The sequence below is a fragment of the Mesoplodon mirus genome (assembly GCF_964341445.2).
Source record: "Mesoplodon mirus genome assembly, chromosome: 20".
Lineage (NCBI taxonomy): Eukaryota > Metazoa > Chordata > Mammalia > Artiodactyla > Ziphiidae > Mesoplodon > Mesoplodon mirus.
This window is the reverse complement of record NC_138996.1, coordinates 12,014,316-12,033,371: the sequence shown is the minus strand read 5'-3', so window position 1 is coordinate 12,033,371 and position 19,056 is coordinate 12,014,316. Positions and strand designations below refer to the sequence as shown.

Genomic DNA, 19,056 nt, shown 5'->3' with positions numbered 1-19,056 from the left:
ATGGTCCAAGCAGAGAAAGCAATATGTGCAAAGGCCCTGTGGCAGGAGAGAGCAAGTGATGGGAGGCATTGTAAAAAAGGCTAACTTGACTGGATCTAAAGAGCAAGGGCAATCATGGTGTGAGAAGAGGCTGGAAGAGTGCTAGGATACACACCATGCACAGCCTCAGAGGCCATGGCAAGAACACTTTTCTTAGGGTCAGATTTGTGTTTTGAAAAGATCACTGGCTAGAGTGGAAGACAGATAGAGGTAAGGCTGAGCATGGGTCAAGGGAGGCTAGTTAGAAGGCTATTTCATTAGTGCCAGTGAGAAGTTATGGCAGGTGGACTGAGTAGTAATGGTGGAGAAGGAGGGGAGTGAATGCAGTCTAGAGACTGCAGACAGTAATTAAATACCTACTCTGTGCCGTGCACTGTTCTAGGGCTTGAAGATACAACAGAAAACAAGACAGGTGAGGTGCCCGCCCTCAGGGAGATTATAATCTGGCTCTAGGTTCCTGGCTTGCATAACTGTGTGGACAATGATGCCGTTAACTGAGCTTGAGCTAGGGAACACTGGAAGAAGGACTGGGTTCCATTTTGGACATGTTGAGTTCTCGGTACATTTGAGACACCCAAGAGGATGGTAAACAGACTGGTGGATATATGGGTCTGGAGCTCAGAGGAGAGGTCTGGACTGGAAATGTATTTCCTTCATCAGACGTAGAATCAAGCCAAGGGTTCCCTATGAGGCTGCTGTGGAAAAAAATGACTTTAAAATTCTTAAAAGCCCTGCTCTTTCACAGAAAGGATGAAAGTTGGCTTCATCTTTACCCTGAGGCTGCATTTTCATGACAGCACCATATATTTAATTTCCCCTCCCCAGGCCCTTTATAAATCTGAGAACACTTTGCTACCTGTAAACACTGTCATGAATGCTCTATACTTCCTTGAAATTCTACCTGAAATATATACCAATTGATATAATGAATACAATGGGATTATTTTTACTCTGTTAATATGATGGATTATCTTCATGGATTTTCAAATATTGAACAAGCCTTACACCACTGGAATAAACTCCATTTGTTTGTAGTGTATACTTTTTTTTTTTTTTTTTTTTTTTTTTTGCAGTACATGGGCCTCTCACTGTTGTGGCCTCTCCCGTTGCGGAGCACAGGCTCCGGACGCTCAGGCTCAGCGGCCATGGCTCACGGGCCCAGCCGCTCCGCGGCATGTGGGATCCTCCCAGACCGGGGCACGAACCAGTGTCCCCTGCATCGGCAGGCGGACTCTCAACCACTGCGCCACCAGGGAAGCCCTGTAGTGTATACTTTAAAATATATATATTACTGGAAAAAAAGCTGGAAGTAGTACAAGAATTCATCCCAAATAACATCATCCTTGTCTACTGGATACTTGAAATACAGTGGAAAAAATGGCATGTATGTGAATGGGCAGCTGCTACATATCTATACACATGTATATACATACCCACTATATACCTGTATATATGTAATTTGCTTGTATTTACTGATAACTTTCCTTATTTGTGTTACTATTATTTTTTCACACATAGTGATCCTGAACTCCTTTTTAAATTGTAACAATGTTGATCAAAGTCTGCTTTATATTAGAATTATTTAACCATGTCTATCCTTCATGAATTTGTAAAGGGTAGGACCAGGAATTCCATAGCATCCGGTTAAGATTCGGTGCTTTCACTGCCATGGCCTGGGTTCAATCCCTGGTTGGGGAAGTAAGATTCCACAAGCTGCACGGTGCAGCCGGAAAAAGGAATAGATAAATAAAGGGTAGGACCACATCTAAATTTCACTGTTTCCCCTAATTCTGCATTCAATGGATGGATGGACTTACATTTCTTCTCCCTTAAGACACATTCATTCATTCCATCTACTAGTGGTCAGATTTGCTTCCATACATACCTTAAGACACCCATGACCAACAGCTAAAATTGTATACATAACACAAAGAATCATTCCTCTATTACTTTAATTCCTAATTCTATTATCTTGTATGTGTATATATGTATTATGTGTCTGTACGTATATATATATCATCTACTTCTGTAAAGAAAATTCCAGGTACAGTTACAGTTCTGTTAGACGTGAAAGAGGTCAATAGGGGTGGTGAGGTGAGAAAAGGGCTGGTCTGGGAATCGACAGGCATCAATCTTAGTGTAGACACTTTAGCTATGGGACCTTCAGCAAGTCATCTAATCACTTCCAGCCTCAGTACTCTGCAAGGATGGTGTTAAATGATCTCTGTGATCTTACGTCTCTAAAATTCTTTGAAATCCAGTTGGATGGTAAAAATGACTTTTCAACACTGAGATGTCCCTGACCACAGGCCTTTGGGCAAAACACCTCAGAGAAAGCAGGGAACTACATCTAAGTATTTGGTATGGCTACATTCATCTTTTAAGACTGGAGGGAAAAGTGTGGGTTAAAACTGAAAGCCAGGGTTGGTGCTGGAGGTTACGAAACATCAGCCGGTTTGAAAGTGATCCTAGGAAGGTAAGGACCACCTGTTGAGGAAGGAGATGGTAGGCCCTGCAGTTTGAGAATTGCTTAGGTTTGTCACTAGTATAAGGAAACAACTGCCGCCCTGATCGGCTTTTGTATGAAAGTTGAGGCCATCGTGCGGTGCATCGCTTTGACAGGAACAGCCCTGAAAGGGGGTCATTCCAAGTGTCAAGGGAAGCGGATGCTCAGATAGAAAATAGAACCAGGACAGGGTTGGGGACAAGGAAATTCCCTCTTTCTGTCTAGACCTTGCTCTCTTAGCTTTAGACTCGGAAGAGGTGTGTGCATATATCCTAAGATGGTAGCACTGTCTTGAGGCAGACTAGAGAGTAGAGAAGAGGGACCCCTCTAATGGAAAATGAAATAAAAATTTGTAGCCGTCACTTGGATGACCTAGTTTCCTGTAATTTTCTGCTTCCATTTTGCTTATCCCATAGTCTTTTCAGAAGGCATTTCAAATGTTCCAACTTTCTGGGTTTAGAGCTTTAGCTCTGCAGGGAGCTCTAAGGGAAAGGTCATGAGTCCACAGCAGCAAAACGGTTAACAGAACGCAGCATCCCCAGGCTCCACCCTACCCTAAAGCTTGATGGTAACAGCAGCAGCCCTAGAAAGATGCCAGGGAGAGGCCACAGGAACTCCAGGGGTCAAAATCAAGGCTGTGCATTTCTATTGCCTTTTTTCATAAGGAGATCCTCTCTCTGCTGACAGTAGTAGAAGATTCTGGATGTTATGGTGATTGAGGGATGGAGTCATTTTCTTTTTTTTTTTAAGAATCTTTCTTTTTTATTTATTTATGTATTTATTTTTGGCTGCCTTGGGTCTTCGTTGCTTCACGCAGGCTTTCTCTAGTTGCGGCGAGCAGGGGCTACTCTTCGTTGTGGTGTGTGGGCTTCTCATTGCGGTGGCTTCTCTTGTTGTGGAGCATGGGCTCTAGATGCACGTGGGCTTCAGTAGTTGTGGCTCGCGGGCTCTAGAGCGCAGTCTCAGTAGTTGTGGTGCACGGACTTAGTTGCTCCGCGGCATGTGGGATCTTCCCGGACCAGGGCTCGAACCTGTGTCCCTTGCACTGGCAGGCAGATTCTTAACCACTGCGCCACCAGGGAAGCCCTGGAGTCATTTTCTTATATTAGCACAAGGTTCAGCCAATATCAGAACATCTAATCTTTTAGAGCCATGTTTTTCTATTTATTTGTACCCTGCCCTGTTTCCAAAAGGATTTAAGGCTGCTTACAAAACCACATAATGGAGTTAAAGAACATAAATTAGAATAGCAGGGGAAAGGCGAGGCAGAGGAAAAACAAGGGTGAGGGCATGAAAGTGTGCTAAGAGTGAGCGGGAGCCCATGGAGCCCCAAAGGCACACTGGGCTCTGTCCTGTTGGGCTTTTTAAAACTTGCTGAAGCTGTCAAACCAGTGTTGTTTTCATTCCCCAGAATCCTGTCATTGTTGGGGACAAAGCCCAGTGAAACAATCAAATCCGGATTCCCAGGACAGAAGGAGACCTCTTACCTAATCCGATGCCCTAACCCATGTGGAGAGCACTGCAGTTCACCGACCAGTCCCTGTGCATGCTTTCTAGAACCTGCACTCACTGGACCAAAGCCCGACATTTAAAAATACATATAAGGAGATGGCTTTCAAGTGTTTGCTCTGTTTTACTGCAGCGCTGCAGAATCCTCAGAGCAGTTTGCACTTCCTACGAAAAGGGGGGCTCCTAGGACCAGGGGGAGCAAGCAGGACCATCGAGGTCACCCCTAAGCTGGGTAGAGGGTGAGTCAGCCTGGCTGGTGGAGGGAGGTGTGAGAACACCTCTGAATTTCCTTGCCCCTCCCAGACAAGCTGCAGGTGGCCACCACGCAGGACTTCACCTGAACCGCATTCCAAAGACATCTGGGATGCCAACACACGTGGGAAGTACACCTGAGAGCAGATCGCAGGCCTCCTCCTCCCTGGGGCCGGCTGAGGAGTTCTTTAGAGGTCAAAGAGGAAGAAGACTCCCATCTCCCCCACCCTCCTCTGCGCTGGCAGATGGAAAGAGAGAGTTACCAGGCCAGAGTTGCCCAACTTCTCAAGTTTAAAATTCAGGGTTCTCCTTCCCTGTTCCCAAGTTTGCTAAACAGCACCACCTACTGTCTCAGACGTCAGGAAACGGGAGAGAGCCGACGTGGGTGAGCCTCGCAACGTGCCTTGATAGACTAGAATGAGTTTCCCTCCCACTGCGCCCCTGAGACCCTCGGGAGAAAGCAGAGGCAGAGAAGGACATCCCACGGGCCAGCTTTACACCCTCTCCTCCCTGCCTACCCCACTCCAACCTCCCCTCCACCCAAACCCACCAATTTCCCATAGCTTTATGCTAATTCCATCCCCAGCACCACATCGACAATCCCTCGGACACCAACCATTGATAAGACAGGCCATAAACCCAAATTCTGTCGTTGAGCTTCCTCACTTCCTGGTAGGAAAGGGAGGTTAGCGGCTCAGGGTCTGATAGGGTAGAACCCCTAAAAGTTCTCGTGGATGATGTGTTGTTGCCCAGTAACTTTTTTTTGGTAGTGGTAAAACGCACATAGTATAAAATGTACATGTTTTTAAAAAAATTTTATTGGCGTATACTTGATTTACAATGCTGTGTTAGCTTCTGCTGTACAGGAAAGTGAATCCGTTATACATATACATTTATCCACTTGTTTTTATTTTCCCCTAGAGGTCATTACAGAGTATTGAGAAGAGTTCCCTGTGCTATACCGTATAAAGTTGACATGGTTTATAAGTCGTACGGTCCAGTAGCGCTAAGGACATTAGCATTCTCGTGCAACCAAACTCCAGAGCTCTTTTCATCTTGACCCCAGTACCATTTACAACACCATTCTCCCCCCGTTCTAACCTTCTCTTCTCTGTCTCATAGCTCAAGTTCTTCTTGATTGCCATTCACATTATTTTCATTGATACCATAAAACCCTGTGTGAGGGCCCAGGAATCCTGCCCCGGCAGAGGTACCTGTCTTTGGCTCTAAGGGAGGATTCAGGGAAAGAAGATCACACTCAGATGCCAACTCTCTACCTTGACCGATTGGGGCTGCTGCGAGTAGCACAGATTTCTGCAGAACTGCCCTGTCCAGGAGGCGTATTCTGGTTCTAATGTTCTATGGAGCAAGGAGGCGATCAGTTAACAAAAATGCTATCACAGGGACTTCCCTGGTGGCACAGTGGTTAAGAATCCCCCTGCCAATGCAGGGGACACGGGTTCGAGCCCTGGTCCGGGAAGATTCCACATGCCGCGGAGCAACTAAGCCCGTGCACCACAACTACGGAGCCCACGTGCCACAACTACTGAAGCCCGTGCGCCTAGAGACCGTGCTTGGCGACAAGAGAAGCCACTGCAATGAGAAGCCCACGCACAGGCACGAAGAGTAGCCCCCGCCCAACTCAACTAGAGAAAGCCCGCAGCAACAAAGACCCAATGCAGTCAAAAATAAATAAATACATTTATTTTTTTAAAATGCTACCACAAATATTTGTGATATTTTTATGTGCCCACTTGACAAGACAAATATGTTCCTTGTGCTATTTTACATTAAACTGGCAAAGTCAGAGAATAAAGCAAAATAAGTACAAAGTGTAGCAAGAAGCATAAAGAAACAAGAAGAAAAGGAAATAAAATATATTTGTGGGGGAAGGGAGACCTTGCTTTGTAGGATGGTTACATACAAGTCTTTGGCACGGGGGGCGACATTTAAGCTGAGATCTGCGACCCACACGATGAGAAAGAACTGACCTTGCAAAAAGCAGAGAGAGCGTTACTGGGCAGGAGAGGCTGTGCAAAGGCCCTGAGACTGGAAGACCTGTTTATATTGGAGGAACTGGAAGAAGACCGGTGTGGCTGGAGTGTGGTGAGCAAGCGAGAGAATGGCGCTTAACTCCCAAATCACGGTGTGCAGTGAGGGCCCCTGTTACAAGTCCAGGGGAGAGGAGTAGGCGAGCACAAGAATTTGGCTTCCCGGGGAAGACCCTAGAGCCCGGGCAGGAGTGGAATCGCGAGCGAAGGCGAAGGCCTGCTGGGGGCGCTCGGGAGCAGTTCCGAGTCCATCCTCCACCACGGCCCCTACCCCGCATCCCACAGCGGGTCAGCCCTCCAGGTCTTGTCCAGGGACCGGAGCCCCAGCCTTAGACCAGGGACTCAGGCCGACTCCTAGGTAAAGAACGCCTTTCTCCCACCTCTGGGTTCCCCTCTACCCGCTGGCCGGTGCTTGGCCAGGTGACCCCGCCGCCCGCGGTCGGATGCTCGGCCCCGGGTACCGCCCGGCTCTCCTAGGTCCGCTCCGTCCGGGAGCCTGCGCGCTTGTCCCACGGTGGAAGCCCATTCTCGACTTTCCTCAGCTTAAGTTGGGCGTCCTCCCAACCCTGGGCCCCCCAACACGCGCGCGCGCACACACACACACACACACACACACAAGCGATTTGGAGCCGAGCCTGGGGCCATCTCTGCCTGCGGACAAAGGGGTTTCCTGGAAGATGCGCCCAGGGCCCAGGCTTCTCCTCGTGCGTCTGCAGCCACTTGCTGACCAGGGAAAATCCGGAACAACCTCGCAAATTTTCTTTTACTACGAGGTCTTGCTGGGACCCACAGCCGATAGAAAAGGGTCGAGAAGGCAGCCCCAGAAAGCTCAGTGTGCGCACTACAAACTGCTGGGCTCGGCGCCCGCATCTGTGAACAGAAACACGGGGACGCCTGTCCCCGGGATCCTCTGGAATCCCAGCTTGCCCAGGCTTGGATAACCTTGGAGTCGCGGGCCACCGACAGAGGCGGATTCACTTGAAGACCAAGATCCCCGACAGCAGGTCGGGGGGCGGAGCTGACTGCACTTAGGAAATACTGCCTCCCCGGCGCCTTCCTCCCCAGCACGCACACATCAGATACTTGAAGAAGCCTGGGCCAGCCAGGTCCCCGGCGGCGCCAGCGATGCCCGGGAGGAACCTGCCCGGCACCAGGAAAGGCGAGGCCGCAGTGTCGGTGCAGAGTCGCCGGACCCGGGGCCTGGGACCTGGCCTCCCCGCAGCCTCGCCGGCCGCGACTGCGCTTGAGCGGCTGGTGGCGCCCGCGTCCTCGCGCAGGGCTTTCCGGTCCTAAGAAAGCCTGCGAACCAGTCCCTCCCTCCTACCCGTTCCTTCGTCTCCATGTCCTCACCAGCCCCACGGTGAGCAAGCTTTCCCCTCCGCGCAGAGGACTATCTACTCGGAGGGGACGCAGTTCTGCAGCTCTTGATGCTCCGCAAGGCGCGGGCGGTACAGTTGGCTCCGGGCGCGCGGACCCCGGAGGCTCCTCTGGGCCCCAGCAGCCTCCCTCTGGGCCCCGCTCTGGGTGCTTATTACCTCCTCGGGGTTGGGAGCCAGAGTCCTTGGCGGGACGAGAATGAAGGGGTGATGGGAGCAGCCGGCATGGGGGAAGGCAGCACCTGTAGAAGGGGTCAAGGCACCGAGCACATGGACCCCTGCAGCCCTTTTCAGCTGTGTGCCCTGGGCTGGGCAGGTTACTGATGCTCACCGAGACTGTAAACTAAGGTGATGATGATAATAAAAAATAAAATAAAATAATAAAATAAAATAAAAAATAATAATTAAAAAACTACCTGTTTGAATTGTTATGAGGATTAAATGACAAGATAGACATAAAATGCTTAGAATAGTACAGTTCCAGGTAGCGTTCCACAACCATTAGCTATGATAATAATGGTCATTGTTACAGTCTGGACTCCTTGGAAGAGTCAGATGCGTTTACTGACAATGTACTCAATCGAAGCCCCCGTGTCTCCAGGGTCCTAGGCAAAGGAAGACAGGCTCCTAGGAGCAAAAAATGAAAAAGTATTCCTTCCCGTGTTATTGCCATCCCAGTGTGAAGAAATCCAAACGGAAAAATTGCCCACCTCCTACCATTCCTAAAAAATCACTATTTTCAGTCTTTCATATTATCCCTGGCTTACACGCATAGAATTTTGTGTTCTTTTATCACTTATTATATAAGTATTTCCCTGGTTGCATAAGTATACTACTTGGTATTGGTATTAATAACAATCATTTTAATGGATCATAATATTCCACTAAATTGATATGATTCCCTTACTGTTGGACTCTTAAGATGTTCACAAATTTTCATTAGCTAATGCTGCTATGTAATCTTCGTTAATAAAACTTTTAAAATAAAAGTTAACAATGATTTATTTTAATATTTTTCTTTTAAATTTATTTCTCCAAAAGCTATACAAATCTGATCACTGAGAACCACCTTATACATACTCTTTAAATAAAAGTAGTTTTTTATATGAAAGTAATAAAAAGTTAAAATATACAAATAAAAAATGAATGTTATTTGTAATCCCATCACTCAGAGATGTCTTAGAAGCATATCCTTCCAGACTTTTCTGAATATAAATATATACTAATTTTTAATGTAATTTGCTTAGAAAAATGGAGTTCTATGGTACATACTGTTTTGTGACCTAATTTTCACTTAAGGCATCATAAGTATTATAATAATAGCTAACTCTTAATATGGTGCTTACTATGTACCAAGCCCTATTCTAAAGTGTTTTACATATGTTAATTCATTTAATCCTCATAAGAGCTCAATGAGGTAACACTTGATTGACATCCCATTTTACAGATGAGGAAGCTCAATCCCAGGAACGTTAAGTGACTTGCCAACGGCCACACATGTAAGAAGTGGCAGGATCCACGTACTTAACCCCACCTTATGCTTCTGCCTCACTTTACAGGTCACTAAACTGACATTTATCTTCTCATTCTTAATGAATGCATAGTATTCAGAAGAATGGATATAATTTATTTAACCAATCCTCTTGTTTAACACTTAGATATCAATTTTTGATCATATGAAACGTTGATAATAAACATACTTGTACACACATTCTTGGGCACTTCTTTATTCCCTTAGAATAAACTCTGAGAAATGGAATTGCTGGATCACAGAGTAATCTATTTAGGCAGGGTGGCAAGGAAAACCTCCCTTTTTCAGAACATAAAGCAAGACTTCTGCTTAAGAAGTGAGCGAATAGTCCTCCTGTACAGCAATATTCTCATTTCACCTGGCCACCCACTCACATGGTCACACCCAAGTCATTGCATTACCAGAAAATGTACTGTGACTGAGATACTGACTTCATACTTCCTGCCCGCAGACCATCACCTTCTATACTTCTCTGATTTCAAGACCTCTAATTCACTAGCCCCCATGACTTTTTCATTCTTTATCACTCCTTTCATATCTTTTTAAAAAATTGAGGTATAATTGACATAAGAATAAACTGCACATATTTAAAATGTGCAATTTGAGAAGCTTTGACATCTGTATTCACCTGTGAAATCATCACCACAGTCAAGATGGTGAACGTATCTACCACCTGCAAAACTTTCCTTGTGACCCTTGGTAATCCCTCCCTCTCAGGCAACCACTGATCTTTTGTCACTAAAGATTAGTTTGCCTCTTCGAGTATATTATACTAATGGAATCATAGAGTATGCACTGTTTTGTCTAGCTTCTTTCACTCAGCATAATTATTTTGAGCTGTATTCATGTTGTGTATATTGGTAGTTCTTTTTTTTTTTTTTTTTTAATTTTTTGGCTGCACTGAGCTGCATGTGGGATTTTAGTTCCCTCACCAGGGATGGAACCCGCGTCCCCTGCAGTGGAAGCATGGAGTCTTAACCACTGGACTGCCGGGGAAGTCCCTGTATATCAGTAGTTCTTTCATTTCTATTGTTGAGTAGTGCTCCACAGTATAAATATATCACAATTTGTTAACCCATTCAAATCCATTCACCTGTTTATGAACATCTGGCTATTACAAATAAAACTACTATGAACATTCATGTATAAGATTCTGTATGGACATATATTTCCTTTACTCTTGGGTAAATACCTTGTAATGGAATAGCTGGATAACATGATAATTCTATGTTCCCAGCAGCAGTGTATGAGAGTTTCAGTTCCTCTACTTTCTCACCAACACTTTAGTATGGCCAGTCTTCTAATTTGTATTTCCTTTTTGACTACTGATGGTGAACATATTTTCATATGCTTTATTTGACATTCATATAGCTTTGGGGTATGTGTGAAGTATCTGTTCAAATCTTTTGAACATTTAAAAAATTGTATTGTTTGTTTTCTTGTTACTTTTTTAGAGCTATTTATATATTCTAGTTACCAGTCCTCTACCAGCTCTATGATTTGCAAATATATTTCCCAGTTTGTGGCTTGATTTTCAGTTCTCTTAACAATGACTTTAAATAACAGAAATGTTTAATTTTGATGAATTCGAATTCATCTATTCTTTCCTTTATGGATCATGCTGTGATGTTGTATCTAAGAAAACTTTGCCTAACCTAAGGTCACAGAGATATTCTCCTTTGCCTCCTTCTAGAAGTTTTATGGTTTTAGGTTATACATGTAGGCCTATGATCCATTTTGATTTAAAATTTTCACTCAATATATTTTAGTTTACTGAAAACACTTGGAAATAATGACTAATCAATATCAATGAGAACCTTAAGAGCTCAGATTGTGGTGTATAAATACTTTTATCTGCTAAAAATGATTAGGGTTCCTTTGAGAAAAGACTGATTCCGGGTCTGGGGCAGAAAATGTTCAAATTTTCCTGGAATGTCTTTGTCATGCCAGAAGCTCTCAAAAATCGTAAAGAAGATTTAAGATTAAGTCTTAAAGGAGCTCTCAAAAACTGCTAGGGTTCTATCAAAGATCTTGGAAACTAATTTGAATGGGCTCTGACAGGTCAAAGATGGGACATTTTTAACATCAATAAGGATGATGCTCACAGTAGACTACAACACAAGTCACTTTAAATCCATAAATTCATAAAGCTTAAAAACACACCTGTCGGGCCTCCCTGGTGGCGCAGTGGTTGAGAGTCCGCCTGCCGATGCAGGGGATACGGGTTCGTGCCCCGGTCTGGGAGGATCCCATATGCCGCGGAGCGGCTGGGCCCGTGAGCCATGGCCGCTGGGCCTGCGCATCCGGAGCCTGTGCTCCGCAACGGGAGAGGCCACAACAGTGAGAGGCCCGCATACCGCAAAAAGAAAAAAAAAAAAAAACAAAAAAAACAAAAAAAAACACACCTGTCAACCACCTTTGGGGATTGCTAGTATACCAATTCATTAATTTAATAACTAGTAAAGGAAGGGAAAGAATCAAAATTAATTCTGCCTTTCCTATAGAAAGTATACCTCACATTAAACAAATCACAGTGAGGGGAAATTTCTATTCATAAAAGTACTCCAGCTAATGAATAAATGATGTTAGAATTAGAATACCTGTATCACCATTCTTCAACACTAATGAGTTAAGGGAGCTCGGCAATGAGCCTCTGTGACAGCTAACGTCACAATAAAACAACTAGCATCACCTGCTTCCTGATAAGACACAACATACCATCTGTGATGTGGCCCTGCCAAGACAAAAAAAAATATGCTGAATCTGATCAAGCCTCTAAATTTAAATTCTTATTTTCAAAAATACAGGGAGAAGACGAACATGTTAAATAATACCAGAGGGATGAAATTAGCAAAGTTCAGTCTGTGAGAAACCTTACAGAACAAAAAACCCAGTTCTTCAGTTTTTGTTTTTGTTTTTTGTTTGCGGTACGCGGGCCTCTTACCGTTGTGGCCTCTCCCGTTGCGGAGCACAGGCTCAGCAGCCATGGCTCATGGGCCCAGCCACTCTGCGGCATATGGGATCCTCCCGGACCGGGGCACGAACCCGTGTCCCCTGCATCGGCAGGCGGACTCTCAACCACTGTGCCACCAGGGAAGCCCCAGTTCTTCAGTTTTTAAAAAAGGATGCAAGGGAAAAGAAAAAGATGGAAGAGAAAACTACAGATTAAAAGAGATATAAACGACAAAATAATTGTTCCAGCTATCTTTACTAGCATAACAAATCACTCCAAAATTAGTGTCTTCAAACAATGACAACATTACATTTGCTCATGAATCTGTAGTTGGGGAAGGGCTCAGCAGGACAATTCATCTCTGCTCCACTCACTTAACTGGGATGGCTTGAAGGTTGGGGGCTGGAATCAGTACACGTCTAACAGTTGATTCTCACTGTGCCCTGGGACCTCCTCTGGGTCTAGAGCCAGACCACCCACCCATGACCTCTCTGTGAGGCTGCTTGTCTTGCCTGCAGCCTGAATGCTGAGTTCCAAGAGCCAGAGCCCTAAGAGGTAGGTAGGTAGGTAGGTAGGTAGGTAGGTAGACAGATGGCCAGTGGAAGCTGTACCACCTTCTATGACAGCCACAGAAGTCACGTAACATCACTTCTGTTGTACTCTATTTGTTAGAAATTCTCCCAAGGCAAGGAGAATTAAATTCTACATTTTGATGGGAAGAGCAACAAGGAATTTTCAGAAAAAAATTTAAAATCTACCACAATAACAAACTACAAAAAAAATTTTTTTAAAGAACATTTAGGACAATCAGAGCAATGTAGATAAATGATACTACATATATAGACATATGACATTGAATGTATGATGACATTAAGTAATTGTCGGTTTGGAGGTGTGTTATGATGGTATTGCGGTTGTTTTAAAAAGGGAGGCCTTGTCTTTTAGAAATATATACTAAAATATTTACAGATGAAAATATATGGCAATTTGCTTCAAAATAATTTGGAGGAGTGCATGGAGATATAGAAGTAATAAGATTGGCCGTGCTTTAATCATTGGGTGCAAGGGGATTCGTTATATAATTCTTCCTACTATGTTTGAAAATGTTCGTAATAAAAAGTTTAAATTCAGGCTTCCCTGGTGGCGCAGTGGTTGAGAGTCCGACTGCCGATGCAGGGGATGCGGGTTCGTGCCCCGGTCTGGGAAGATCCCACATGCCGCGGAGTGGCTGGGCCCGCGAGCCGTGGCTGCTGGGCCTGCGTGTCCGGAGCCTGTGCTCCGCAACGGGAGAGGCCACAGCAGTGAGAGGCCCGCATACCGCACACACACACACACACAAAATGGAAAGATCTGCTTGCTCTGTAGGAGAAAGGAGAATGAGAAAAGGAAGGGACTGACGGAGGCGCGGCAGGTGGTGAGACAGGGGGGAGCCAGGCGGGAGGGTGGGCTCACCTTCATGAGGACCATCAACTGTGTCCACTGACCCTGTGTCAGCTTGCAGTTGCCGATGTTCCCGATCACGAAGATACAGCCATGCGGGGCCTGCTGGAGGTAGAGACTGTCTCGTCAGGCGCTTCCTTGACCACGTAGGTCGTGGCAACGGGACATTGGGAGGAGACGTGGTCCTCCATGTTGGTTCCTACTAAAGGGCTACGAATCCAAGCCTAGAAAAGGCCTTGGTGATCGAAGGGGGCGGGAAAGGAAAGGAAAACTGTGAATCAAGTCTCGGGGGGAGCTTCTGAGCGGGCACATCTACCTCCACCACGTCGAGGAGCATGCTAGGGTCCAAGCACAGCCATGCGGAGTCCCAGAGGGTGTGTTCATAAACTGTAAAGCCCATGTCCTGGAAGAAGAGTCCATGCGGTTCTGTGGGAAGACATCCCCCACCAGCTGGTACCCGGCAGGTGGAAAGATGGAAGCAGACACACCAGAGAGTGAGCCTGAGGGGGAGGGTCAGTGGCCGAAGGCAGGACAATAACAGGAGAGGGACAAGCATATCTTGGCTCGTCCACCATGTTTCTCATGACAGTGAGCACGGAGGACAACAGTGTAGATTGCAAATGGGGTCGGAATCAGGAATACGGGACGGGGGTCTGCTGTTGCCCTCACTTGCCTAACACTCCCTTTTTTTTTTTCTTTTTTGCGGTATGTGGACCTCTCACTGTCGTGGCCTCTCCCGTTGCGGAGCACAGGCTCTGGATGCGCAGGCTTAGCAGCCATGGGTCACGGGCCCAGCCACTCCACGGCATGTGGGATCTTCCCGGACCGGGGCACGAACACGCGTCCCCTGTATCAGCAGGTGGACTCTCAACCACTGCGCCACCAGGGAAGCCCACACTCACCTTTTTGAGAAGAAATGATGTAAACTGTTTGAGAATCCCGACGCCAAGTTTTGAGGAACTGGGCCCCCAGTTGGAAAGCACCGCTGTCACCTACAGTGTGCACACCCCCTGCCTGCCAGCAAAACAGAAGCAGAAGTAGCACCTGCAGGCACTGATGTTTCCCAGAAAAAGTGGGGGAAGGAGGGTCACTTCCTCATGGAGGTCAAAGCAACTTGCTCCAACACATACACCTCCGTTGACTCATTCAACCAGATTTATTGAGCGCCTACTACGTGCCAGACACTGTAGTAAGCACTTGGGATGCATAAGGGAAAAAAAAGAACACCCTCCACCCCCGTGGTGCTCATGTCCGTACCAGGCATGGGCAGCCTTTGTCTACCAAGGGCCAAGTAGTCAATGTTTTAGGCTTTCAGGCCGTATAACTACTCAAGTCTGCCTTTATAGCAGAAGGCAGCTCTTGACAAGGCAAGCAAATGATCGTGGCCCTGCCCCAATAACATTTTCTGGACACTGAAATTTGAATTTCATATAATTTTCATGTGTCCCAAAATATTACCCCTCTGATTTTCAACCATTAAAAAACAAAAAAAGAGTGATGGTGATACCAGCCCCACTTCAGGTTCAGATCATCCCCCTCTTAAAAGGGCACGTGATCACGTGGGCTGGTGCGAGAGCCCTGGTGTGGGGTCCTGATCCTGGCTCTGCCCTCCAGGGACCAAGCTGGGGACTCTTTGAGCCTCAAGGGGCCCCTCCAAAGTCTCTTTCAGGTTTATGATTGTACATCCCCGATCCCCGATCTCCACTCCTTGTGTCTCGGTGAGTAAGGAAAGGGCCCTGCTTCTCACCCTGTTCTCCATCATGACTTGGCTGTTCTTTCCAAAGAGAAGGTTCAAGGAAGCCTGGATGAATGATTTCATGCCCATCACTGGCGTGTACTCATAGTTCACGGAGGGATCCTGGGCGATCTGCATTCGGTCTTGCGCACGACAGAGGACACCCAGGGTTGCCCTTGGCTGGTCATGCAGACTGTGAGGGTAAGGGAAGAGGGGGCTTTTTTTTTTTTTTTTTTTTTCCAGCACACGGGCCTCTCACTGCTGTGGCCTCTCCCGTTGCGGAGCACAGGCTCTGGACGCGCAGGCTCAGCGGCCATGGCTCACGGGCCCAGCCGCTCCACGGCATGTGGGATCTTCCCGGACCGGGGCACGAACCCGCGTCCCCCGCGTCGGCAGGCGGACTCTCAACCGCTGCGCCACCAGGGAAGCCCAAGAGGGGGCTCTTAATGCGCACCTCAGCATCTGCGAGTCTGGGCTCTTCAGAAAGCCCACAGATCCATCCTGCCTCTCTTGGGGCTTTGGGACGTCACCTAGGAAAAGACAACTTTCCTTTTCTTTTTCCCCTTTTATCAAAACAATGTGTTGTTCGTGAATGTATCTAATTTTCATCTTTTTAAAAAAGGCAACAGAAACCTATGCCATTTAAAGGGCAAAAATGATAGACAACGTGAGAGTTGTAGGTACATGAGACTGAACAAAGGCGACACTGACTTTCACCATAGCAAGGGCTGGCTGCATCCCAGCACAGTCCATTTTAGGAGCCATTCTCAGTACAGGAGCGGAGGAGGGAGGGGATAGAATGAAGAAACTGAAGAAAGTACAGTGTCCACGCAGGCCCCAAGCGTAGAGCTGGGGGAGAGGATACAGCTCTTACCAAATCCCCGGAAACCCGCAGACAAGGGCAGAGGGCACAGAATGACCCAGGAGGTTTTTGCTCTTTTACCCACTGGGCAATTCTGTTAACAGAAGCAGAGCCGTCTGTCTGCGGAGGCTTGGGCTCTCTCCCGCTACGGCCCTCCTAGAGGCAATGACGGTGGACCAGGTCTCACACGCCAAAACTACGAGGCACCTACCTTTATAGGCCAGGAACATCTTGTTAGGGTGGTCATCTTGTTCGTAGGTCTTCAGCAAGCTGCCTTCTAGCTTCTGGGCTAGGGGCACATCCATGAACACAGACATCGTTGAGGGAAAGTAAAGCCAAGACTATACTTCCGCTCCCGAAGGCTTCTGCTCTGCAGCATTCCTCCAAGTCTGGACCCGACAGACCAGCCTCTTCCCAGAACCTTGGCAACTCCGCAGAGGCTCCGGAACTGGTCACCCGAGCGACAGAACCCCACCACTCACTGTCTCCGCGGTGGCCATCCTCCAGGGCTACGGCAAGACTGCAAGACAACTGGGGAGAACCCTCTGAGAGAGGGGGCCGGGGGAGGGCGTAGGGAGGACCTGGAATTCCCAGGCACCTCTCCCTAACCCACTGGCTCCTCTCGTCACCTAATCCAAAATAACAAGTCAGCCCCTTAGAGGATGGGGCAACGCAGGCAGCCATGAGCCCGGTGGGGGCTCCTCCTGCAGATGGGAAAATCTCTGACCCGGCAGTAACGTGAGTCGAGGGATACATTTTAAAAGCTTCTACTTTCATTTTGCTCAGGGCTCCAGATTTTTTTTTTTAATAGAAAGAAATCACTGTTTTCTTCTACAGTTATTTTCATAAAGAGTCCTATGTTTAGAACAGTATAACTTGCAACTCTCTAAGCCAATCTATTTCTCTGTTATTTACAGTCAAGACTTCTACATTTGCAAACTGTTGCAGTGGTGGCCAAGCAGCAAGTGTAGAAGGTCAAAGGCAGAAAGCGTTGGCCTCTGCAGGATCCGTCTTGCATTTTGCTTTCTTTCTTTTTTCCAAATGACTTTGGGATCCTTGCAGACATTGTTGATGTCTCACTCAAATACATTTGCCAGCCCTGTTGGTGGATAAGGCTTATCTTTCAGATCTACCTTCCAGATTGTCCTTGGCAACAGGAAACCACCTGGCAGGTTACACGCCCATCAGCATCACTTACACCCCCAGGACTGCCTGATCCTGGCATACAAAAAGCCAGCCCTCTTGCCTTGGGGGATGCATGTGACTCAATTTGCACTTCAGGGCCCATCCCCCAATCAGGCCAAGGCCCCCATCCTTGCAAAGCCCCCTCCCCTTCACAATCCTGCTTCCCTCACTTCCTTACAGGTTCCTCCTACAGGGCACTCCCTCTGAAAATCACGTGCCCCAAATCTCTGTCTCAGCCTGTGCTTCCAGGGAAACTGCCTCGACACAATGATAGTGGAAGTTATCCTTATTATTGTAGAAAACTTTAAAACTTCAAAAAACAATAACAAAGAACACCGATGTCCTACAATGAATCCACAACCACAGTTAACATTTTGGTGTACCGCCCTCTGGTTTCTTCTCTATGATGTTTATATTTTAAGATGATGGTTATTGGGACTTTCCTGGTGACGCAGTGGTTAAGAATCCGCCTGCACTGGTTCGATCCCTGGTCTGGGAAGATCCCACATGCTGTGGAGTAACTAAGCCCGTGCGCCACAACTACTGAGCCTGTGTTCTAGAGTCCGTGAGCCACAACTACTGAGCCTTTGTGCCACAGGTACTGAAACCTGCACACCTAGAGCCTGTGCCCCGCAACAAGAGACGCCACCGCACCAGGAGGAAGAGTAGCCCCCGCTCGCCGCAACTACAGAAAGCCCGCGTGCAGCAACGAAGACCCAACGCAGCCAAAAAGAAAAAAAAGATTATGGACATCAAAATTGCCGGGTCATTTTTCATCATACTTGTTTTCACTACACATTTCAGTTGTGACAATTTTAACATCTGTGCCAATGAGAACTTTTCATGCAGCACGTAATAAAAAACCCAATCTAAACTAGCTGGAGGAAGAGAAGGAATTTCTTGGCTCTATAACGGGGCAGCCCAGGGTACATCTGACTTCACTCGTCGTTCAAGCCAGAGCGTAATGAGTCGTCAGGGTTCCAGCTCCATTTTCTGTGGTTCCCTTGGCTCTGCTCTTCTGGATGTTTCTGCTTTGTTCTCGGGCTGACTCTGGGCATGGGAGCAAATGCCAATGTAGCACATGTGCAGAGGAAATGCATCTGAGGAATTTACATTGCAGCTCTATTTGCAAATAAACTAAATGCCAATTACTGAAGGAATGTTTACATTAATAATGGGATATCCATATAATGGAATTCCATGCAGGTGTTAAAGGCAGCCCTACGTGTACAAATGTATAAAAATATTCAAGATACATCATTAAGAACAAAGGAGGGGCTTCCCTGGTGGCGCAGTGGTTGAGAGTCCGCCTGCCGATGCAGGGGACACGGGTTCGTGCCCCGGTCTGGGAAGATCCCACATGCCGCGGAGCAGCTGGGCCCGTGAGCCATGGCCGCTGAGCCTGAGCGTCCAGAGCCTGTGCTCTGCAACGGGAGAGGCCACAACAGTGAGAGGCCCGCATACCACAAAAAAAAAAAAAAAAAAAAGAACAAAGGAGGGGGCTTCCCTGGTGGCGCAGTGGTTGAGAGTCCGCCTGCCGATGCAGGGGACATGGGATCGTGCCCCGGTCTGGGAAGATCCCACATGCCGCGGAGCGGCTGGGCCCGTGAGCCATGG

General features: G+C 47.1%; 1 protein-coding gene across 1 annotated transcript; it reads right to left on the bottom strand.

The window, feature by feature from the left end:
• Positions 1-7,751: 7,751 nt before the first annotated feature.
• Positions 7,752-16,754, bottom strand: GOT1L1 (glutamic-oxaloacetic transaminase 1 like 1; the record flags this gene model as incomplete). Its single annotated transcript, XM_082608687.1, is given in 9 exon segments — positions 7,752-7,975; positions 11,983-11,998; positions 13,670-13,762; positions 13,974-14,083; positions 14,560-14,671; positions 15,405-15,535; positions 15,538-15,585; positions 16,466-16,595; positions 16,737-16,754. Coding segments are annotated over 9 exon segments (882 nt in total).
• Between the last annotated feature and the right edge of the window lie 2,302 nt (positions 16,755-19,056).